The sequence below is a fragment of the Erythrolamprus reginae genome, chromosome Z, assembly GCF_031021105.1.
Source record: "Erythrolamprus reginae isolate rEryReg1 chromosome Z, rEryReg1.hap1, whole genome shotgun sequence".
NCBI lineage: Eukaryota > Metazoa > Chordata > Lepidosauria > Squamata > Dipsadidae > Erythrolamprus > Erythrolamprus reginae.
In genome coordinates this window covers 100,860,190-100,885,488 of record NC_091963.1, presented here as the reverse complement: position 1 = coordinate 100,885,488, position 25,299 = coordinate 100,860,190, and the positions used below count along the sequence as shown (strand labels likewise).

General features: G+C 40.4%; 1 protein-coding gene across 6 annotated transcripts in view; it reads left to right on the top strand.

The window, feature by feature from the left end:
- FMNL1 (formin like 1) overlaps positions 1 to 25,299 on the top strand; it is a 122,213-nt gene that overhangs the window by 58,537 nt on the left and 38,377 nt on the right. For all 6 annotated transcript variants that reach the window (XM_070766949.1, XM_070766951.1, XM_070766952.1 and 3 more), the window contains exons 3-5: positions 6,242 to 6,325; positions 8,192 to 8,265; positions 21,351 to 21,434. In XM_070766949.1, the coding sequence (XP_070623050.1) occupies positions 6,242 to 6,325; positions 8,192 to 8,265; positions 21,351 to 21,434 (242 nt within the window). The remainder of the gene's footprint in view (positions 1 to 6,241; positions 6,326 to 8,191; positions 8,266 to 21,350; positions 21,435 to 25,299) is intronic.

The window sequence follows — 25,299 nt, the reverse complement described above, 5'->3', positions numbered from 1 at the left end:
GTGGCTGGTGATCTTGAAAACAGTCTTTTAAAGCAGATGTTTCCAATCTAGGCAACTTTAAGACTTGTGGACTTCAACTCCCAGAATTCTGGAAGTTGAAGTTCATAAGTCTTAAAGTTGCCAAGGTTGGAGACCCCTGTTTTAAAGTACTGTATTCTGTGGCTATATTATAAAGAGGAGGACCAATAGCAAAATGCCTATTTATTGTACAGAAAAGTGGTGAATTTGTTTCTTGCAGTTGCCTTTAGGCACTCTCTAGACCCTTTAAATTTACCTTTGTGGAGTGCTATTTTCTTAATAAGTAAAGATGTGTTTCTAAACAAAGGGATTTATTTATTTATTTTGTTTATTTAATTGGATTTATATGCCGCCCCTCTCCGAGGACTCTATGAAAGTCTGTAGCTTTGGTTTGCAACTTACGTAATACCTTCTTATTAATTTTTTTTTAAAATAAAGGGTCTAAAAAGGTTTGGCCAGAAATCTTATAGGCACAGAAGGATATTCCACAATCATTTAGGTGTTTGTGGATAGTATTATAATTATGCTTGCTTTAGCTCTGACCTAACATGATAAATGTCAGGGATATTTGATAGGACACCTGTGGCAGTTCAAGATAATTAGAAGTCTAGTGTGGTTTGTCCTTGAGAAGACTGGATAAACAAGGCTATTTCTATCTTTACTTTCCCACAGGAAACTGTTAGAGGAAAAGAAAATACCTTAAATTGGTCTGTCACAGGATCACAAACATCATCCAGAAGTTCAGAGTTGATGTCCTAATACTAGTAGCTTAAGTGTTGAGAAATAGAATATGTTCAAAAGACCAATTTATGAGATTTGGGTTGCATTCACCATGCATACAATTTTGCTCTTCACAAGTGTCTAATTTTCTGTGGATACCAATTTGTCCTTCAGGTGTTCACAGAAATTTATTTGGGATAGAAGCAATAAGTATGATTTTATCCGTGAACACATGCTTTCATTATCTATTTGAATAAGGCCAAAACTTTAAATTTGGGAGATCTGCTAGGCCAGTGATATGGCCTTTTTTTCCTCGGGTGCCCAAAGAACATGCATGCACTATATTGCACATGTGTGAGTGCCGACATACACAATTCAATGCCTGGGGAGGGCGAACACTGCTTCCCCCACACCCTGGAGGCCCTCTGTAGGCCAGGAATGGCCTGTCTCCCAACTTTTGGTGGGCACAATAGGCTCATGTTTCACCCTCCCCAGGCTCCAAAGGCTTCCCTGGAGCCAGGGGGAAGGTAAAAACACCCTCCCCCATCCCCCCGGAGGCTCTCTGGAAGCCAAAAATGCCCTCCCAGAGCCTCTGTGTGAGCCAAAAATCAGCTGGCCAGCACACACGTACATGTTGAAGCTGAGCTAGGGCAATGGCTCATGTGCCAGCAGATATGGCTCCGCGTGCCACCTGTGGCACCTGTGCCATAGGTTCGCCATCACTGCGCTAGGCAGATTGCAGCCTCTCAATCAAATCTCACTGCCTTGCATTTGGGGTAAAAGGAAGTACATCTGTCTTCCAGAGCATTAAACCAGGTTTACTACACGGTAGGAAAAACTGGGCCTCTGTTTGTGTGGGGAGGGATAACTCTTACTTTCAGGTCTGTTTGTACCTACCAGATAAACCAGAAGCATTTTTCACTGGATTCATATTTAATGTTAAACTGGCTTTCCGTCTAAATCATTGTTTGTGAGGTTCACACTTTCTGTGATGTGAACCTAGCCAAAAAAAACCTCACAATCACCTTAGCTGAAACATTTCAAAATCCTGCCAAAGCAAATAGGTACATATGAAAGTGGGCTGTTTCATAACAAACAGCTGTTCCTTCTTTTGAGTTGCCTTTCATGAGTTTAGTAGAGGTGGAGAAACAATATTTCTCCATCCTGAATTAAACAAGGAAGGTGGTTACTTAAGGGTCCCTTGTGAAAACAAGCTGTTGGCACAGCCGCATGAGGGAAATGGCACCTGTTCATGCTGTGAAAGTATATATTCCTCCGTTTAATAAAGGCACAGGCTTGCGAATGATGGTGCTAAAGAGAACAAGGGAAAAATGACTCATTCCGGGCTACATGAATGTCTCTCTCAGATTCAGCTCTACATAGATCTGCTAAAACCGCTCTGGCACAGGGTGTTTTTCCTAATGTCCTTTATTTCAGAGAGCAATCTTAAGGTGTTCATTGGGTGGGCAGTTTGGAATCAAGAAAATGTCTCGCTCGCTGTTCTGTTTTTGAATGATATCAGTTCACAGGATCCTTGGGAACGTATTTGTGTCTGCTTTAGCTCACAACAAATACAGCTGAGTAAGTGACGGGGCCAAAAAAAGCTTGGCCTTTATTTAGCATGAATCATATAGGAAGTGGCAATGTGGGTAGTGTAGATGTTCCTGTTGGGAAGTCATAAATGGCGCCTGTGTATCTGTCTTTACACAGACCATTTAAATCAGTCACTTGTTGCTGAGGTAAAACATATCGACTTCTAACTGGATTACTAAGGGGTGATCATTTATCCCTTACATTGATAGATGAGTTAAACCAATGATGCCGAATCTTTTTCTGTTTATGTATCATTCCCCCCCCACAAGCATGTACAACCCCTCCCTGTGCTGCCCCCTGTACATACACACAACCTCCCATGCCCCCACACAAAAGCACAGGCCTCACTGAAGCCTGGGATGGTGAAAAAAATGTCCAATCCAAACGTTTGGAAAAATGAACTTCCGGTTTGCCTGTTGTGTTGTTATTTCACACTCTGGAGGCTTCAAAAAGCTTCCCTGAAGCCCTGAATGCAAAAAAACACAGCACAATAGGCAAACTAGAAGTCTGTTTTTCTGAACCTCCGATTTCCCTGTTGGGCCGTTTTTCAAACTCCAGGGCTTCAGGAAAATGGCCGTCCCCAAGGCCGAAAATCAGGCTAGCCAGCAGGCCCATGTATGCTGGAGCTGACATAGGGCAACACCTCATGTCCCCTCTGATATGGCTCTGGGTGCCACCCGTGGCATTTATTTATTTATATATTTATGTATGTATGTATGTATGTATGTATGTATGTATGTATGTATTTATTTATTATGTATGTATGTATGTATGTATGTATGTATGTATGTATGTATGTATGTCAAAAATACATAGAATTAAAAATTATTTGCCAAGCATACCATCCAAAAACGCATTACCCCGCAGGCAATCCTGCAAGAACAATTCTTTTTTCTTTTAACATGTATGCACATATTACATAGAAACATAGAAGATTGACGGCAGAAATAGACCTCATGGTCCATCTAGTCTGCCCTTATACTATTTCCTATATTTTATCTTAGGATTGTTGTATGTTTATCCCAGGCATCTTTAAATTCAGTTACTATGGATTTACCAACCACGTCTGCTGGAAGTTTGTTCCAAGCATCTACTATTTTCTCACGTTGCTTCTGATCTTTCCCCCAACTAACCTCAGATTGTGCCCCTTTGTTCTTGTGTTCACTTAGTTGTTTGTTCTTGTATACACATCACCTTGTCAACTCTCTCATTTTTACATGGACTGCTCCAGGGATGTCTACCAGCAGCGGTCAAAAAAATCCAAAATGATGACTGCTACAATAAAGTAAAAGCTTTTACCACAGTCAGAGGACACTCCTGTCTTACTCTATTTCTTAGACACTTCCATTCAACTACACAACCTAGTTTTAAACTGGTAAAAAGAATCCTCAATCTGAGTATTGCATTGGCAGTTCTGTGTTAGCAAAAACTTCAGAAGAGAAGGATTTAGGGGTAGTGATTTCTGACAGTCTCAAAATGGGTGAGCAGTGTGGTCGGGCAGTAGGAAAAGCAAGTAGGATGCTTGGCTGCATAGCTAGAGGCATAACAAGCAGGAAAAGGGAGATTGTGATCCCCTTATATAGAGCGCTGGTGAGACCACATTTGGAATACTGTACTGTGTTCAGTTCTGGAGACCTCACCTACAAAAAGATATTGACAAAATTGAACGGGTCCAAAGATGGGCTACAAGAATGGTGGAAGGTCTTAAGCATAAAACGTATCAGGAAAGACTTAATGAACTCAATCTGTATAGTCTGGAGGACAGAAGGAAAAGGGGGGACATGATCGAAACATTTAAATATGTTAAAGGGTTAAATAAGGTTCAGGAGGGAAGTGTTTTTAATAGGAAAGTGAACACAAGAACAAGGGGACACAATCTGAAGTTAGTTGGGGGAAAGATCAAAAGCAACGTGAGGAAATATTATTTCACTGAAAGAGTAGTAGATGCTTGGAACAAACTTCCAGCAGACGTGGTTGGTAAATCCACAGTAACTGAATTTAAACATGCCTGGGATAAACATATATCCATCCTAAGATAAAACACAGGAAATAGTATAAGGGCAGACTAGATGGACCATGAGGTCTTTTTCTGCCGTCAGTCTTCTATGTTTCTATGTTTCTATGGTACAATGTTAACAATGAATCCTTTAATTATTTCAGAATCCTTTGAAGCAAATGTTTTAGCACTTGTGCTTCAGACAGTAAGACCAGGAGGCAGCACACAATCACTCTTGTGAAACATCGTGTCATATTATGGCACAGGGTGATGCAATGCAGTTATTATGGGGAAAGGAAGCAGGGATGACTTAGACGGGACTAAATGATCTGAGTTCTGCATTTAAACAATGTTTATGGAAAGCATTGTCTGCAGCCTCTTTTTACAGATCCACTGATTCTTTAAAGTTTACAGTTTGCTATGGCTGGAGTTGAGTGAAAACCACAGAACACTGTAAACCCAATTCAAGTGTACAGTGGTACCTCTACCTAAGAACGCCTCTACTTACGAACTTTTCTAGATAAGAACCGGGTGTTCAATATTTTTTTGCCTCTTCTCAAGAACCATTTTCCACTTATCAACCCAAGCCTCCAAAACTGTAACCGGAAAAGGCAGGGAGAAGCCTCTGTGGGGCCTCTCTAGGAATCTCCTGGGAGGAAACAGGGCCGGAAAAGGTGGGGAGAAGCCTCCATGGGACCTCTCTAGGAATCTCCTGGGAGGAAACAGGGCTGGAAAAGGTGGGGAGAGGCCTCCGTGGGGCCTCTCTAGGAATCTCCTGGGAGGAAACAGGGCCAGAAAAGGTGGGGAGAAGCCTCCGTGGGGCCTCTCTAGTAATCTCCTGGGAGGAAACAGGGCCGGAAAAGGCAGGGAGAAGCCTCTGTGGGGCCTCTAGGAATCTCCTGGGAGGAAACAGGTCCAGAAAAGGCAGGGAGAAGCTTCCGTGGGGTCTCTCTAGGAATCTCCTGGGTGGAGACCCTGTGGTTTCCTCGATTGCACAAATTATTTGTTTTTACATTGATTCCTATGGGAAAAATTGCTGCTTCTTACAAACTTTTTTACTTAAGAACCTGGTCACATAACAAATTAAGTTCATAAGTAGAGGTACCACTTTTTCCATTTCCAGGCTAAAGTGTTTTAAGAGATGGGTATCATCCCTTTGTGATAGAAACCATGGTGGTCCTCAACTTATAACAGTTTTTTAAATGACCATTCAAAGTCTCAACAGCATTAAAAAGGTAATTTATGATTATTTTCAAGATTTATGACCATTGCAGCATCTTCATGGTCACCTAATCAAAATTCATATAGTTGGTAACTGGCTCGTATTTATGATGACTGCAGTGTCCTTGGGTCATGTGATCACCTTTTGCAACTTTCTGACAAGCAAATTCAATGAGGAAGCCAGATTTACTTAACAATCATGTTACTAACTTAACAAGTGCAGTGATTCACTTAACAATTGTGGAAAGAAAAGTAGTAAAATATGACAAAACTTACTTAATAACGGTGTTGCTTAGCAATGGAAATTTTGGGCTCAGTTTTCATAATTTGAGGACTCCCGAGCTGTAAAATTGGGAGTATCCTAACTTTTAACAGGCCTGAATATATCGTAATGGTCTTGAATGTTGATATAATGTTGATATATCTGTTCATCCCTTTGCAGTTATGTTTATAATTCATAAACATTTACATCTGGCAGCTAAGGGCCGCTAGTGCTTAGACTCAGAAGCACCTGCAATATTTGTCATTTTGGTTATGTTTAACAACAGTGTCCTCAGCATCTTGTACAAAAATAGATTAAAAAGTGATACCTAACTTGCCTGTCTTCCTAACATTAGCATTTTCAGAATCCTTTCTATTCCCCATGGATTTAATGTTGTTTTCTTCTTCCACCCCATCTGTGTCTACCTGTAGGAACGATTCCAGGTCAAAAACCCACCATCTGCCTATATCCAGAAACTGAAAACCTATCTAGACAAAGGTGGATTCAGTGGAAAGGTAACTTTTGGTTAATTATGGCCATTTCATATTCTCTCCTTCCCATAATTACTTCCATGTTCTTTCTATTCAGTTGAAAGTAACTCATTCCCATAACCTTTAGCTAGGCAAAATGCTGCATCATAGGGCAATAATTTTGAAACCAAAATACCTCAAGTGAACTAACTTATAGAATGTGTCCAATATCTTGTGCCAATAACTCTTGTACATTTCAAATGTGGAAAACTGTACAAAACATTTTATAAAAATGATCATAAAATGTTTTATGTCATAATACAAAATATCATAAAACATTTCCTGTGCTGATGTTTGACTGTGCTATACAATTCAACATGGACTATTTTTCAGGCAGACACATATCTGAATGTATCCCAGCTTTTTCCAGTGAAAGCAGTAATTAGACATTTTGTCACAGTTGAGGAATCCAATAAGGAAACTTCTCTGAAAAGATGATCTTATGAGACACAGACTGTCTAGTTTTACATGCATTAAAAATAAGAAAGATGTTCTCTTGATGACAAACCATTACCAGCTGGTTATCATAGTTTTCTTCCTTATGACTGATTTTGCTTTTAGGAAAAACAAAAACAAAACAAAACAAAAATATTCAGCAGGCAAATACTACTGGTTTAAAAAAAAAAATTCCTAAAAAAGCAGAAATTGCTATTCTGCACGCAGTTACAAAATTTATTTATTTATTTGTTTATTAGATTTGTATGCCGCCCCTCTCCGTAGACTTGGGGCGGCTCACAACATAATAAAACAATTTATAACAAATCTAATAATTTAAAAAACATTTAAAAAACCCCATTATTAAGCAGACATACATACAAGCATACCATACATAAATTGTATAGGCCCAGGGGAGATATCTCAATTCCCCCATGCCTGGCGACAAAGGTGGGTTTTAAGGAGTTTATGAAAGGCAAGGTGGGTGGGGGCAGTTCTAATCTCTGGGGGGAGCTGGTTCCAGAGGATTGGGGCTGCCATAGAGAAGGCTCTTCCCCTGCGACCCGCCAGACAACATTGTTTAGTTGATGGGACCCGGAGAAGGCCAAAATTATTTTTTATTTACTGCAGCTATTTGTATTTCAGCTTGAAAACAATGAAGGCAGTTGTAGATGAAATGCAATGAGCATTAAGAGCAAGCGATGCTACAGGCCTAATTAATAGGGGGGTGGGATGGGGGGTGGAGAAAGCACATTTACATTTTCTGAATTGTCTATATAGCAACACCTCTAGCACAAAAGATACACTGGCAATGGCATGCACAATATTTCTTTCTGGGTTTGGCCAGAAATGTGGAAGTACAATTTGCAGGAATCGTGTTCTGAGAAAAATAGGAATGTCCAGACAGCCTTAAGCTGAGGAGATAGACTGGCATCACTCTCTTAAACCTGCATTTTCTATCAAAAGCTTGACCCTTAAAAGATGAACATTTTAGTAATAAAACATTTATCAGTTTTGAATGACTTGTATGCTTTGATACCTGCCAAAAACTTATAGTTCCTATAGTCTTCATTATTTAAAATTTAAGCCCTAGGCTTTATTTGAATTGATCCCTTTATTGGGTACTTTTATCATTTGCTGTCTGGGTGTATGATTTTTCTTTGCTCATAATCATAGTCTTCCTGCAATCAATATAAAAATGCAACCAGCAAAAGAACTGTTTTGTAATTCATTATTGATTGCAAGGCATGCTCACAATCTGAAATTCCTACTGTTGTCTATATTATTTCCCATTGATGTGTAGATACTTTTTCAAACTCAGGATCATTATATAATGCATAAGTCACAGGTAGATAAATGTATGCCAGGTGTGTAATTTCTATTGCATTTTTAATTTGATTTTATTTCTTTACTCAGTTTAGAAGACGAGTTCAAGAATCTACCCAGATTCTTCGAGAATTAGAGACATCCCTGAGAACCAATCACATTGGGTGAGTATCTTTGGAAAACAAATTCATTGGTTATTCACTTACTTGTTGTGCACTCTCCAACTTGCTATTCCTAGTCATGAACAAGTATAATTCATCCATTATTATCAATTATAATATATTCATTATCTGAATATTATTGAATATTGTTTGATAAACCTGAAGCATCGTAGCCACTTCAAAGACTTTAGCACTTTGATAATCTTTTAGCACTTTGTAATTCATTGACTCATTCAAAGTCATTGCAGCTATAAAAATTGATTGAACGAGTCAACGAATGAAAGAATTCTTGAAATAGTTTATATTTTACAAAAACTATATTCTGTTTGCTTTCTAAAGTTAGAAATAACACTTTAAAATAAATAAATAAATAAATGCTCCTATGCCTATTTTAGATAGAGGAATATATGTTTGTGCAGGAATACAAAGCATTTCTGATTGTGGTGAGTGGGGTCTGTGAAAATCAAAATGACCTGGGTAGGATTAAACCTAAGTTTGTTAACCCTCCTGCATCCTAACAATCTCCAGGTACTGGGATAGAACATAGATAGCATTGCTTGGATGGCCAGGGATCAAAATGTACAAAATATACAAATGTACAAATCAGTATACTGATAATACCTGACTCCATATCATTGGATAACCTCCTCCACTAAACTCCGGTAGAAGTTAAATAAGAATAGATTAATTAGACTAAATAGGAATAAGATCTCCAAAACTGAACCTTAGGTCTTAACTGCTTTTTTGGAAGGCCAATAGGGTAGGGGCAGTCCTGACCTCCAGAGGTAACTTATTCCAGAGATCTGGGGCATCCATAGAGAAGGCCCTTTCCCACGAGCCCACCAGTCAACTTTGTTTAGCTGAAACTGGAGGAGACCAACTCTGGGGGATCTCACCGGTCACTGGAAGTTGTGTGCAGAAGGCAGTCTCGAAGATAACCTGTCCTTAAGCCATGTAGGGCTTTAAAGGTAATGACCAACACCTTGAATTGTGCCCAGAGACCAAAAGGGCCCCAGTGCAATTCACAGAGAATTGGTGTAATATGGGTGTACCTAGGGGCACCCACAACAACTCGCGCAACTGCATTCTGGACCAGTTGTAGTCTCTAAACACTCTTCAAGGGTAGCCCCATGTAGAACTTGTTGCAATGATCCAATCATGAGGTGACAAGGGCAGGACTGACTGTGAGGAATGCCTCTCGATCCAGGTAAGGTCGCAGTTGGTGCACTAGATGTACTTGTGTAAAGGTCCCTCTAGCAACAGCTGTCAAATGTTGGTCTAATTTTAGCTGTGAGTATAGGAGGACACCCAAATTTCAAATCCATTCTGAGGGAGACAATCCCCCCCCCCCAAGAGCCAAGGATGGATAGTTGTCATAGTTTTTGAGAGGCAATATTCACAGCCACTCTGTCTTGTCTGGGTTAAGTCTGAACCTGTTGACTCCCATCCAGATCCTCACAGCCTCAAGGCACTGGCACATCACATCTACTGCTTCACTCAATTGATGCAAGGTGGAGATATATAACTGGGTATCATCCGCATATTCTTTCTTTCTTTCTTTCTTTCTTTCTTTCTTTCTATCCATCCTTCCTTCCTTCCTTCCTCCCTCCCTCTCTCCCATCCATCCATCCATCCATCCATCCATCTATCTATCTATCTGGTTTATATGCCGCCCAAGGACTTGGGGCGTTTTACAGCATATAAAAGAAAACAATATAATTCAATATCATAAATCCAATTAATCTAAAATCTCCAATTATTAAAAATCAGGCATTCCCACTCAGACCACAAACATGCATAGCATTCATCGGTCGGGGAGTATAGCCCTAAGCCTGGTGGCATAGAAGAATCTTCAAACTCTTATGGAAGATGAGGGGGGTGGTAGTATGATATTGCTGATACCTCACCCCAAATCATCAGATGACCTCACCCAGTGGTTTCATGTTGATATTAAATAGGAGGGGAGAGAGGACCAAGCCCTGGGGCACCCCACAAATGAGGGGCCTAGGGGTTGATCTCTGTCCTCCTACTAACACTGACTGAGATCGACCAGAGAGATAGGAGGAGAACCACCATAACACAGTGCCTCTTAGCCCCAACTCTCATAGTTGTCCCAGAAGGATACCATGGTCAATGGTATCAAAAGCAGCTGAGAGATCAAATAGTACCAAGATTGGGGAGTGACCCTCATCTTGGGCTCATCGGAGATCTTCCTACTTTTAATGACTGGTTTTGAATGACTTTCACTCACAGCTCAGGAAACCCTATGCAATTCCTCAAGATTGGTAAGCTCATATTCCTCCCAGATAATACAGTTCAAACCACTTCAGCAGGATTCAGAAATAATAATTTGAGTGATTGAAATCTCTTTAAGATGTTCATCAAAACGTTCCCTTATAGCTTACCCTGAATATAGTCACTTGGGTGGCACATATGCCAAGAGTGAAAAAAACCCCCATGTTTTATTGCTATTACTGCCATAAAATACTCCTTAATCTAAAGTCTTGAACATATCTAATCAGAGTTGCTCCCAATTTTTCTCCACCAATGTCATAGATGCTTCTCCTGTTGCTTCATTTCCTAGAGCTTCTCAGTAAACCAAGAGGCATTTAGGATTGGTAGACAAAAAGTTACTACTTAAGAGCAATCCAATGAAGAGCGGTCTTCCTCCATTTATTCCAAGTACAGTGGTAACTCTACTTAAGAACTTAATTCATTCCGTGACCAGGTTCTTAAGTAGAAAAGTTTGTAAGTAGAAGCAATTTTTTCCATAGGAATCAATGTAAAATCAAATAATCCATGCAAACCCATTAGGAAAGAAATAAAAGCTCGGAATTTGCGTGGGAGGAGGAGGAAGAAGAAGAGGAGAAAGACAGTCACTGCCAAAGGAAGAAGGTGAGGTGAGGGGAATCAAAAAAATCCAAAACTTTAAGACTTAAAAAAAAAAAGAGGGACTCTGAGGCAGCGAGGAGATGCACCTCCCATACACCCGGCACAATCCTATATACTGTGCCAGAGAGAGAAACCCAGGGGGAATGGCAGGAAACTGCCTGGGCCTTCGTGCCATTCTCAAATTTCCTGGGAATTTTTTCCGGGCTCTGGGTCTTAAGTGGAAAATGGTTCTGAAGAAGAAGCAAAAAAAATCTTGAACACCCGGTTCTTATCTAGAAAAGTTCTTAAGTAGAGGCGTTCTTAAGTAGAGGTACCACTGGATTGACTAAAATCTGTTTAACAGCCCGCCTACAATCTCACGGAACTGTCCAACCATTCTCTTCTAAAGCAACAAAGTGAATCTGTGTGATTGTTTTTAATAATTCTTTTCTTCATTTAATTTTTAGCCTGGCTCAATAAGAACGACAGCTTGAATTGATGTATAGCACGTATTTAAATAGAAATTGGAATAGAAACTACAGTCTGTAATATATAGTATGTCAACAGTTCAAAAATATGAGACAAGGCCCTTGTTTGTTAAATAGCTATTTATAACCTTTTCTTCAAACACTCAAATTTCTGAGGAGTTTCTAGATAGGAAGAAAATCCCATCGTTATAGAACAGTCAGAAAAATGCCATTTTATGTGATTTATTCTCCAGCTTTAACATGCAAATTGATTAATCAAGAGGGTATCCCCAGGGTTTACACAGCTTTAAATGATACAAGACCAGTAATTTTTAAAGTTGTTCATTTTTGTATAGACGCCCATCTCACCAAGTGATTCTAGACACCAAATACTTTTTTTTAAAGTAAAACAAAATGATTATTTTTCTATTTTCTGTTAGGATTAACTTTAAAGCTCAGTTTTATATGCTTTTGCTCTGAAGCGACTGCAGCTATCATCACTGTCTCCAGATTTTTTTTTATAGTTCTCTTCCCAGCCCTGAAATTCTGGCAAGCTCTTAATTCTTAGTTAGGTTTTGTGTTTGGAAACTTCAATATAAGTAATTGAGTAATATATTTATTAATAAGTACTGGTAAATGGCCCAATCCTCATATTAAGAATAGTTTGAATAAGGCTATCTGAATAACTGGAAAACTTGGTTATTTACTTACTTGCTTGCTTGCTTGCTTGCTTGCTTGCTTGCTTACTTACTTACTTACTTACTTACTTACTTACTTACTTACTTACTTACTTACTTACTTACTTACTTTCTTTCTTTCTTTCTTTCTTTCTTTCTTTCTTTCTTTCTTTCTTTCTTTCTTTCTGACTGACTGACTGACTGACTGACTGACTGATTTTATTTTATTTTATTTTATTTTATTTTATTTGTATGCAGCCCCTCTCCGTAGATTCGGAGCGGCTCACAGCATACAATAAAACAATTCATGACAAATCTAACAGATTTAAAAAAACATTTTAAAACCACATTATTAAACCAGACATATACACAGACATACCATACATAAATTGTATAGGCCCGGGGCAGAGGGGGGGGGGGAATGCCTCAATTTCCTCATGCCTGACGGCAGAGGTGAGTTTTAAGGAGTTTACAGAAGGCAAGGAGGGTGGGGGCAGTTCTAATCTCCAGAAGGAGCTGGTTCCAGAGAGTCAGAGCCACCACAGAGAAGGCTCTTCCCCTGGGACCCGCCAGACAACATTGTTTAGTCGACGGGACCCAGAGAAGGCCAACTCTGTGGGACCTAATCGGTCGCTGGGATTCATGCGGTAGAAGGCAGTCCTGGAGATATTCTGGTCCGAGGCCATGAAGGGCTTTATAGGTCATAACCAACACTTTGAATTGTGACCGGAAATTAATCGGCAACCAATGCAGACTGTGGAGTGTTGGTGTAACATGGGCATACCTGGGGAAGCCCATGATTGCTCTCACAGCTGCATTCTGCACGATCTGAAGTTTCCAAACACTTTTCAAAAGTAGCCCCATGTAGAGAGCATTACAGTAGTCAAATTTCGAGGTGATGAGGGCATGAGTGACTGTGAGCAGTGAGTTCCGGTCCAGATAGGGCATATCTGGTTATACATATCCAGCATTTGTTTTACAGATCTATTTTTTATCCTTTATGATGCTGTTGAAATTTTTAACGAGGAGGGTGGGGGTATCATTTTTATTGAAGACTTTTTAAAATTAAGTTTCTGGCTGTTAGCCACCGAGATCCTCCAGGGCGGAGGAGCATATCAATCTAAAGAATGAATAAATAAATAAAGTTCCCTTTGTAGTATATCTGAAATGCTGAACTGATTATAACACTGCCGGAATGCCCATATTACATAATGTGAGTTTACAATGCAGTTTGTGAGCCCATCCCTAGGGATTTAATGTTATTTGTGGCTTAACCAAAGAACTGTGGCTTGGTATAATTTATGATAGATAATGTCTCTATTGTTGCTGTTGACTTCGTATGCATTGAACTTCAAGCTCATTAAATTCTTATCTATGACTTTTGTGAGAACTATTTCGTACAATTTGTTTTGACCTGCAAAGTGCCTCTGAAGTTAAAAAAGTGGCCCTTGAAAGGAGATAAATCCAGGCTTGATCCTTTCTTTCTCAGCCTTGAAGTAGATCAGAATGTCTAAGGATTCTTTAACTGTGTTTGGAATGAACAATTAGGCATAATTAGGAAAGGTGTGTGTGCTAAAACTATCGGTCTGGCTTAAAGTTGGATAGATTGGTGATTTTTTTGTTTGTGACTTTATTGAATGGGAAGAAGGTAAACATCTTATGTAGTATCAGTAGGATCTTCTGAATCAGGGCCAAACAGGGGACTTAAGAGGGAAGCTAAACTGAATTCATTGACTGCAGCTCCTTGTCTTATAGTTCAATCTTACGTTTTCTTTTCCAATGCTTTAACTAGTAATTTTATACCAACTTATTCCTCCTTTAGTGTCTTATTTTGGGAATGAATAAACCAATGACTGTGAAGAGAAGGAGCCAAAGCAAAGGAGAACAGAATAAATTCATTTGTCATTTGTTTGCCTTCTGCTGAAGCACCAGAGGAATGAAAAATGTGTTAAGGATTGTCTGGGTGATGTTACATTTTAATTGTTAAAATGAACATCAGCTTCAATGGAGGTTAATCTGGTTAACTGACTAATTTCTTTTGCCAGGAGCTAAGCTAAGAATTCCACCCCACTCTTTCCCTCTTGCAGCAAAGGCCTTGGCCCTCTGTAGAGAAGGTGACCCCAGCATGTTGGAGGCAACAACCAACACCATTAAGGACAGTGATGTATGCAGACTAATTAACAGCTTGAATGAGAAAGCATTTATCTCTCTGGACCAACTGCCTGCCAAGCAGTGAAGAGATAAAAAGGAAGCCAACAAGCCCAAGTTTTGTCAGCATTTTGTGATCAAAGATACTGTCAAGCCCAAGACAGTGTAAAAGACAAAACAAATTGCACATTAGAATGAGATATAGGACCTGGGTACCAGGAGAGGCAATGCAGCCCAGCGGAAATGGTACCAAATAATTTTCTCATGACATAGTGGAATTCACAGTATGTGCACTGAGACTTTATGCACAAGAGACAAATTCCTTGGATGTGCAATCATACTTTGCCAATAAAGAATCTTTCTCCTTCTCCTCCTCCTCTTCCTCCTCCATCACCACCACTTGCGTCATATTTGTAATTTGTTGTACATTACCTACAGTACATTAACCAGGTGCTACATGACTGCACTGAGCACCTTCTCCCCTTTAATTCCAAAGTGATGCATAGTAATTTGTTCTACTTTGGGCCAGATAAGAAAAGACTAATAAACAAAATACTCTATATAATTAGAATTTATTTATCTGTTTATTAGTTTGTTTGTTTGAGTTCTATGCCATCCAATCCCAATGAGACTGAGGGTAGCTTATAGCAATATAAAAACTACAGTACAATAATAAAAAGAAATCAAATATTAAACATTAAACAGTAAAAACCCCATGTAAAACCTACAAAGCAAGCAGTCCAATCAACACACATGCATACCACTCATACACAATTCGGCTGTGACAGATGTAATATTCACAGCCCCCCAGGCCTGCTGTCAAAGCCAGGTCTTCATAGCCTTTCGGAAGGCCAGTAGGTTGGGAGCAGTACGGATAGCGGGATTGCGGGGGAGTTGGTTCCATACAGCCAGGGCAGAGACAGAGAAGGCCCTCGCCAACCTGCATTGCTTACTTGACAGGACCCGGAGAAGGCCACCCTGTGAGATCTTAATGATCTCTGGGAGGTACATGGCAGGAGACAGTCCCATAAATACTTTGGTCCTTAGCCATGTACAGATATCTGTATAAAATGGGATGAGGCACATATACTGTATTTTTGGAGTATAAGATGCACCTTTTTCTTCCCTAAAAGAGGCTAAAAATTCAGGTGCGTCTTATACTCTGAAGCTTTTTTTCCAGCCCTAACCAGGGGCTAGGAATGTTTTCCAAGCCCTAAGTCTTTGCAAGGTTTTTTTATTGCTCTAACTTGCTCCAAATGTTTCTTTCCAGCCCTAACCAGGTGCTAAGAATGTTCCCAGCTCTTACCCGCTTGCAAGCTCTTTCATTGTTACTCTCTCTGAATAAGGTTTTTTTTAAAGCCCCTAACCAGGGGATAAAATAATTTGCTGAAGCTGACCAGACTAAGGTCAGACCAAGGTCAAGTGAATATCTGGTGAGCAGATTCTTTTCCCTGGTTTCCACCCCCCAAACTAAGGTGCGTCTTATACTCAGATGCATCTTATACTCGAAAAATAGGGTATATACTTACACACATTTCATTGGAATGGCAAGCTATCATTTAAAACACCATCTCAGTTTAGATCCCCCTTGTGTCTGCACTGTGGAAAAATAGCTCCCACTTTCTGTGTGGAAAGCTCATTGGTGGTGGTAGAGGATGAAATCCAGGATGAGAAGTAAGATCTTAATGGTAGACAAGCTATTAATGACTTCCATCTATCACAGTCAGGTACCACTCTGCTTCTGCATTTCAAGAAGCTATCCACACAAAAGCTAATTGTATGAATAGCATCATACTTAATTTTATTAGTTAGCTACTACTAATTTAAAACCACATCCCAAAAAGAAACTGCATAATACAAATATTTGGATTATAAAAACATTGTAAGAATTTTTGGGTGGAGATAGACATGGGTGCAAAATCCCAAGTTCCATCACTTTGGCATTTCAGACACTGAAACATATTTTAGTCTTAGTGTTCGTTTTTCAAAATTGGCAACTGAATGGATTTTATTTCCCCGTATTGGCTAAGGAACTCATCTTAAAATTATTAAATTTGAAAACATTGGTATAAATAAATACTTTTTATGGAAGAAAGTATTAATACCAAGCACCATGGAAAATGAGGGTGATCTGAGAGTAGGATGGGAATAGGCAGGAGAAAAGGCATGCCATATCATTGAATTCATCCTTCCCAGTACTTGATTTTCTGGGAATGGACATTGCTTGCCTGAGTGATTGTTCCAGAATTTTAGTAATTTACGTGAATGTAAATTTCAGTTCATCCTTGAAAATATTGCTGAAATGGATAACGTAAATTTGGAAGATGATTTCCAAAATCTTATCCTCAGTTCATTGGTCATATTTCTTAGTGCTGAATTAGATATTTATAAAGAGAAGTTAGGAATACTTGCAAATAACTCAATACAAGTTTCTATCTACCATAGTTTTAATAGTTTATTTGTTCATATGTCCTTAAATTAGATTTTTCTTGTAGAACATTGCCAGTTTAAAAGGGTGAAATGTTTCAAGTTTGCTTCTGAATTAAAAAAAAACAAAAGCTTGAAGGCAATTTAGTTCTTCCCAGGCAGGTAATTAAAAGGCTGATTACAAGATAAAATTATGCCAATATTTCTGATGTTCTATGCAACTTCAAATCTAGAATATCAAGGAAAGATATCTTGTTTCTCGATGCCGTGGGTGTAATCCCTTGTACAGGAGATTACAAAATATCTGATTCCTCCATATTTAATCTAAAGTGATACCATCTAGGACTCTGATGGCAAATCTGTGGCACACGTGCCAAAGGTGGCACACGGAGCCATATTGGAAGGCTGGAGATGGACATGCCAAGTTTCAGCTCCAGCATGCATATGCACCCTGGCCAGCTGATTTTTCACCTTGGGAAAGGCCATTTTGCCCTCTGGACACTTCAGGGAAACTTCCCTGAAGCCCTGGAGGCAAAAAAAAAATCGCCCAATGGACAAACTGGAAGTTCGGAAAAATGAACTTCTGGTTTGCCATTGTTAGCATCCTTGTTCAGTTCTTCAGCAAGTGGCACACTCGTTCTGCAACAGCGTGGACCTTGAACCCACTGCTAGGCTGTCCATAGAGATGCCACTGCTGAGTATCGAGCCCAGACATGGTGGGCTTCTGCGCGGCAGGCTTCCCAGTAAAGGCCGCCTGAATGCAGCTGCGAAGGGGCTCAGTGCCCAGTAACACTTCCGCTCTGCTTGTTCTCACTGCGGCCATGCCCTCCCTGTGCCACCATCCACGGGTGGGACCACCCTGCCGCTTCCCCTTCATCTTCCTGCCTTCGTCCTCCAATGGCCCATGCTCCATTGGGCTCCCTCCACTCAGCACCCGTCAGAGAACGGCCACTGCCGCTCTGCGCCCATGGCTGCTCTGGAGGAATGCGACACTATGACTTTGAGCCCATGTGGCAGATGGGAGCCAGGGATACAAGCTTGGCAGGCAGCAGCTTGCTTGGCATTGTGCCCAATTCCAGTGGGATTGGCGTCACGTGGGGCACAGGGGTTTTGGCCACTGCTCCCGACCGCCGTTCCATGTCTTAGATGGCCAGAAGCGCTGTTGCACCTTCAGCAGCCCGCTCCTGTGCCCCTTCTGCCCGGCAGCTGCAGATTGGGCGCAGAGTCCTGTTAGGTCCCTATAGTAGCCCGTGGCCGAACACTCCTTGACACCCTTCCTGGCCTAGCCAGGTGGCTCCATCGGCACAAGGTGGTGAGGGTTAACCACCACCATAGAGAGGAGTGGCTGAGCCGGAAGGGAGCCAGTTGTCAGTTGGAAGGCAGCCCAGCAGGTGGGTGGGAAATCTCTGGGCCAGCTGAGCCGGCAATGGGGAAGTGGGGCAGCTCTCCCTCCCTGGGACTCCACCCCCTCGCAGCTCTGCTGGGAGTGACCGTGATGTAAATTGCAATTATATCTTAGCATATTTGAATCTTGGTTCACTGATTCTGTTCTTGCATTATTGTGCTGCTTTTTCTGGGCCTCATTATTGGACTGGTTATTGTCTAAATGGGTTGAGAACAAGATTTTGAAAGGATCGTTTCCATACAAGCTGGTCTCTCATCACCAACAACTCTATTCTCTGCTTCTGCTGCAAAAATATCAAATTGAAAAACAAGTCCAATGCCTTTGATGTTATGGTGGTGTTGGCTAAGGTGTCTTAATACAGCTGTCTCCAGAACTTTTATTAGTCTGGGAATGAACCATAACTGAGAATATTCTCCCAGATGTTTAAAATGAAAATGTACAGTTGTGCTTTGTGCCATTTCTGAAACATTAGTTGTATGTGTTTATTTAAGCCTCAGACTTTGTGGAGATGACATTACGAATAGCTTTTCCTTGTAGGATGAAGAAATGTTGTTGATGTTGTGTATCATGATCTCAATCTATACCTTGTTTACCTCCCAGCATGATGAGAAATCTTGCCCAAGAATGAGATGAGGAAGTGTGTCATTCTTTCCTTCTATTTCTTTCTCTCTTTCTTTTGGTTCATGCTTTTATGGGAAAGTTCTCTATAAATAACTGATTTCCCACATTGCAGGTAACAAATTATTTGAAGACATATGGATTCAAAACTTCATAGAGTATTGAATAAACCTTTGACCGTGTTAATGTCAAAACTGTTGTAACTGTGTAATACGTTCGGCTGAAATAAGCCATATTATGATTTTAAAGGCCAAGTGGATGTCTCCTGAACTTAAAAACATAGAAATACTGAAAACTGATGACAGAAAAAGAAAACTTATATATTTAAAGGCTTTAGTCATGTCCCCATTTTCCCCTTCTGTCATCCAGGCTGCACATATTCAATTTGTCCAGTCTCTCCTGATACATGAGATGCAGCGTAGTGATATTGGTCTGTAGTTGTCAACGAGAGAAGGGTCTCCTTTTTTGAAGATGGGGATTAATACTGCTTTTGACCATAGCTTGGGGAGTTACTGCTGGTCCTGAAGGATTTTTGGAAGATAATGCTTAGAGGTTCAGCTATAGCATAAGAAAGTTTTTTTTAGGAAGTATGCACAAATACCGTCTGGTCCGACTGATAGGGAAGGTTTGAGGTCACGGATTGCTTTTTCAACATGGTCTACAATGAAGTCGATTTGGGTTAGGCTGTTGAGAGAGTTTGAGGTGTGATTTGCAAAGATGGGGGATAAGCCATTACTGTTAACAAAGACAGAGCCAAAGAAAGAGTTGAAGAGGTTAGCTTTGGATGGATCATCGTGGTATTCTTTGTTGTTGGGTCCTACGAGAGGTGGAATAGGTCTAGAGTCATTGAGTTTGTTGTTGACGAAGTTGTAGAAGGCTGGGTTAGATTTGGTGCGAAGGAGGTTTTCCTCTTGTTTGCTGTGATAGTTGAGACATTCTGCTTTTATTTGTTGGCATATGCTTTTGTAGTGGCTTTTGAAGATGGCTACTTGGCCTTTTTTGCTTTTACACCAGAGAGATATTTTTTTGGTTTGTAGTTTCTTTATCGAGACAGGTAAGTTATTTTTTCTTTTACCTCTGGATGAAGTGAGTGGTACATGTAGTCCAATAAGTCTTTTAATTTGGAATAAGAGCATGTTGTAGAGATCATCAATGGTGTTGCAGTTAGAGAACAAAGATTGCCAGTTAAGAATTGAGAGATTGGCATCAATGGGGACCCGGATTGTGGGGGCAATAGCCTAGCTCTGTTAAAAAGTGCTATTGCTAAGATGTTGTAAGCCGCCCTGAGTCTAAAGAGAAGGGCGGCATAAAAATCAAATACTGTAAATAAATAAACAAACAAACAAACAAATGAGTTCATAGTTGGCTTTCCTAAAATTGTACTTAGGTGTCACGTTATTCAGGTGAGTATTAGGATGGTGTAGATTGAGGTTGAAGTTAATCATACTATGATCGCTGTTGCAGAAGGGTTCTTTTATATGCAGTCCATAGATAGCGCTTTTGCTATTACAGAATATGAGGTCAAGACAGCTGTTGAGTCTGGTATTGTTTGATACTAATTGTTCAAGTCCCAAGCTGGTGACAGCTTTGTAAAGGGCAGTATGTATAGGTTCTGTGGAGCATTCGTTTAGGGTCCAGTTGATGTGTGGTAGGTTGAGGTCACCAAGGAAGATAATGGGATAGGGGCAGGAGGTTGCCCATGTTAGTAGGGAGGTTAATTTTGTTGCATGAGTAATGTCGTAATTTGGAGCTCTGTAGCAAAGTAGGAAGCGAAGTGTAGTATTGAGGGAAAGATCACATATTAAGGTTTCAGGAAGGATAAGATCATGTGCAACTTGGATGTTTTTTAGATTGAGTGAATTTTTATAGAATATAGCTACACCAACTCCTCTGCGGGATTCACAGTCAGACCGGAAAACAAGGTAGTTACTTGGTGTGATGATGGAGTCAGGATAGGATGTATTCAGCCATGTTTCACAAACAAAGATTATGTCAAATATGTTGGTGTCAAGTAGGAGGAAGAATTCAGACAACTTGTTGATTATACTTCTTGCATTGATTAATTTACTTTTGAGATTGAATTTGTGTTCAGGAATGAAATTGGATTGAGTTGAATTGAAATGGGATTGAATTGAGGTAGTAAGGAAGAAGTAGTAAATATCCTAACCGAGGAGCCAGCAACTTAGAGAAACAACCAAACAGTAAGCAACAGCCTAATCAAGGAAGTATCAAGAACAAAATAGTGCCTGTATCAAGTTATTAGCCCTGAAAATGTTGTCTAGCCAAAACATTTGCAAGAAAATAAACAAGTTCAAAGAGTAACAGGGACTCCCTAGTTTGGCCCTGAACTTCATGTATCCTCTTCTGTTGGAAGCAAGTGCCCTGTAGAAGTTCTAGGCTGAAAGCAAATGTGCTACCTTTCCCACCTTTCATTCAAGCGAGAGTAAATTAATGTGTGTTTTCTCCTCTCCACAGTTGGGTCCAGGACTTCATAAATGAAGAGAATAATGGTCTTGAAGTGTTGGTGGATTATCTCGCTTTTGCCCAATGCTCTCTCACGTAAGTTCACTGTTGTTAACTAAAAGCAATAATAAGGAACAAAGCGGAATTGTGATGAAATGTCTGTCATAAACATAGCTTTAAAATTGGAAGTTGCTTGATCCAATTATGCAGGGAACTCAAATTTGGGCAACTAATGATATAAGAAAACAAATATCTGCTTTATCTCAATAACGTCACTCTCTAGGTAGATTTGATATTGTCTAGAGAGAATTAAATTAGTTAAATTACTTATTTAATTATAAACTGCTTGAAACATTACTAAAGGAATGTTGAGATTATGTTCAGGAAAAGCCTGCTATCCTGTTTAATGAGGAAATAGTCTAGGGGCTCCTTTACCCCACAGAAATAATTTTCATGCACTTTTGAGAATTGGACATGCATTACATTTTATTTGTATACAGTGATCCCTCGAGTTTCGCGATCTCGATCTTCGCGAAACGCTATACCGCGATTTTTAAAAAAATATTAATTAAAAAAAAACCACTTCCGCGTTTGGCTTCGGGAGTCAGCTGGGAAGCGGCGCGGCTGTTTTAAAAGGTCGCAGCCGGCCTGGGGGGCTTCCCAGCACCCCCCTGAACCCGGGTGGCCGGGCGAGCAGCGAGCGAAGGGCGGGTGGCCGGGCGAAGGGCGGGCGAGCGGCGAGCGGCGGGCGAGCGGGTGCTGCAATCTGTCGGCTTCCACACTTTCGTCACTCCCCACCTCCACCATCTGCACATGCGCGGCCATGAAAAAAAAGGGCGTGCATGCGCAGATGGTGTTTTTACTTCCGCAACCCTACATCGCGAAAAATCGATTATCGCGAGGGGTCTTGGAACGGAACCCTCGCGATAATCGAGGGATCACTGTATACTTATACATGAACTGATTATTTTTTAGAAGAAAGTTCTACCTAATGAAACCTATCCAATATTATATATTCATTAAACTTTTGCTCATCTCTGTGAAATAACTCAAGGATACCTAACCTAGGTCAGGAATTAACTTTCCAATGAATCAGTTGACCCAAAACAATTATAATACATTAAACCTCAAACAAAATAGCATGTAAACTTTTTGATAACAAGAAAAGTGATAATAACTGTTTGGGCTCAAATCACATTTGAGACAGGAAAGCAAGATTTCCTATCACGTAGATTTCTTCTAGTTTTAACTTTGGAATTGCATAGCAACAATTGGAAAAATATTTATAATGTAGGTTAATATCAGTCCCAACTGTGTCAAATGAATCAGCAAGAGAAATGTAATGTTACACTAACAAGAGCATTTGCTGTTTTTGCTGAAATTGTGCTCCCAACTGAGGATGGATTAGTCATATAGGAGCCACAAGAGTTCCCCCCTCCTACTTCCTGGTACAGGAAACTAGAGGTGGCAAATTTGTAATTTTTTGCCTGATTTTACAAACTTCTACTTAATTTCAGGAGACTTCTGCAAGGCATCTGTTCTGAAAAGCTATTTTTTTTTAATATTAAGGAAGCCAATGAGAAAAAGGAACTGTGAGATCCTGCTAATAGACTAGCATTAGTCTTACTAAAATGAGCCCTCTGTAAATTATTTCAAAGGAAACATAATATTTTGTTGAACAATACCCTTTTCTATTAAATATATTTTAATCACATACAACTTTACTGGGGAGTAATTCCTCAGTAACATGAAAGGATTTCAGCCATAGGGATATGTCGTTTGGCGGGCCCCAGGGGAAGAGCCTTCTCTGTGGCAGCCCCGGCCCTCTGGAACCAACTCCCCCTGGAGATTAGAACTGCCCCCACCCTCCCTGTCTTTCGTAAACTACTCAAGACTCACCAATGCCACCAGGCATGGGGGAGTTAAGATATTCCTTCCCCTTAGGCCATTACAAGTTATGCATGGTATGTTTGTGTGTATGTCTGGTTTATAATAAGGGTTTTTAGTTGTTTTATTAATTGGATTGTTACATGTTGTTTTTTATCATTGTTGTTAGCCGCCCCGAGTCTACGGAGAGGGGCGGCATACAAATCCAATAAATAAATAAATAAATAAATATGAGTTGTTGCTTCTCTGACAATGACTGTCAGTCTAACAAAAGCTTACAACCAGTTAATTTCCTCACCAACAAGTATTATTTATTAAATTTGTATGCCACCCATTTCCCTATAAGATGACTCTGGGCAGCTTACAAGTTATAAAAGAATAGAAAAAATAATTAAAACATTAAAACTACACAGATTAAAATTATAGAAGGTATATTAAAACCAGAACTAAAAGATGGGCAGGATGGGGGAGGAAGTCTTCTTACTCTTGATAGCCCCAAGCCAACCAGCAAAGCCAAAAGGGTGGGAGCAGTTCTCAAGCATGGGGCCACAGTTGAAAAAACCTGCTTGCTGGAGTTCCTTAGTGGAAAGAATCCTTAGCAGGATCCTCTGACCCAAGCTTGTCCCATCAGGGAAAGATGGCTCTTCAGGTGCCCTGGTAACCAAGCCACGTAGAGCTTTAGAGGGAACAACCGACACCTTGGACCCAGAAGCAAACTGGTAATCAATCACAAAGTAGTGGTATTATATGTGCAGACCAGGCATTCCCAGGACTGTGTGCACCACTGCATTCTGTACCAGCTGCAGCTTCCAAATACTCTTCTGAGACAGCCCCATGTAGAATCTGTTGAAGTAATCCTTCTGAGGGATGATTAGGGCATGAATAACCATGCTTAATGCCTCACAATCCAGGTAAGGGTGCTCCTGGGGCATGGCATGAGGGCCTCTTTGTGCAGGCGCCATGAATACAGGAGGAGTCCTAAATTTCCCACTGGATCTGTCTGAGGCAGGGGTAGGCAAAGTTGACTTGTGGACTTCAACTCCCAGAATTCCTAAGCCAGTCATGCTAGCTCAGGAATCCTGGGAGTTGAAGTCCACATGTCCTAGAAGAGCCAATTTTGCCTACCCCTGGTCTGGGTCTCCGAGTCTGCGGAGAGGGGTGGCATACAAATCTAATAAATAAATAAATAAATCCTATCCAGAGTTAACGATGATAAACAATTAAATTCTGAAGTCTCTTGCACCCACAGCTATTCCGTCTTGCCTGAGTTAAGCTCAAGCCTGTTGTCCCCCATCCAGATTCTTAGAGCCTCCAGGCACTGAGAAAAGATGGCCACAGCATCATTTGGATGGAGTATGTAAAACTGCGTATCATGGAGATGCATATACCAATGATATCTCATCCCATCGGGTCAGATGATTTTACCCAGTGGTTCCATTTAATTGTTAAAAAGGAGTGAAGGAAGTACCAAGTACCTCTTGCTCCCTATTAAAATCTATTGGGACTGGTCTTGGAGGAAGGAGCTAATACAGTACCAATCAGCCCCAAAGCTCATGGTTGGATACTGTGGTTGATGGTATTGAAACCTGCAGAATGACCAAATCCCATGCTGCTCTCACCTGAGATCATCCACAAATGTGACCAATGCCATTTCCATCTCATAACTCAACTTGAAATCTGACTGAAAAGGATCCAGATAAACCATTTAATCCAGGACACTTTAGACTTGCAGAGCAATCACTTTTTCCATCATCTTCCCTAGGAAGGGAAGGTGGAAAACTAGATGAAAGTTGTCCAAAGAACTTGGGTTCAATGATAGTTTCTTGAGAAGGTGCCATACCAAGGCGTTGGGATAATCCATGGTTAATCCATACGTTAATCCTGTTTGGACCCATTTGCAGATCAACATCCTGGATGTTTTCACCAAGCAAGTAGAATAAGGATATAATTAAAGAGTAGTTGTTTTAATAGCGCCAAAGACCCCGTCCACTTCCTCGGATACAATAAGATCAAACCATTCCAGATAATCTGGCAAGTCCATTTCCCAGGCATTTCCAATGGACATGCTCCAATT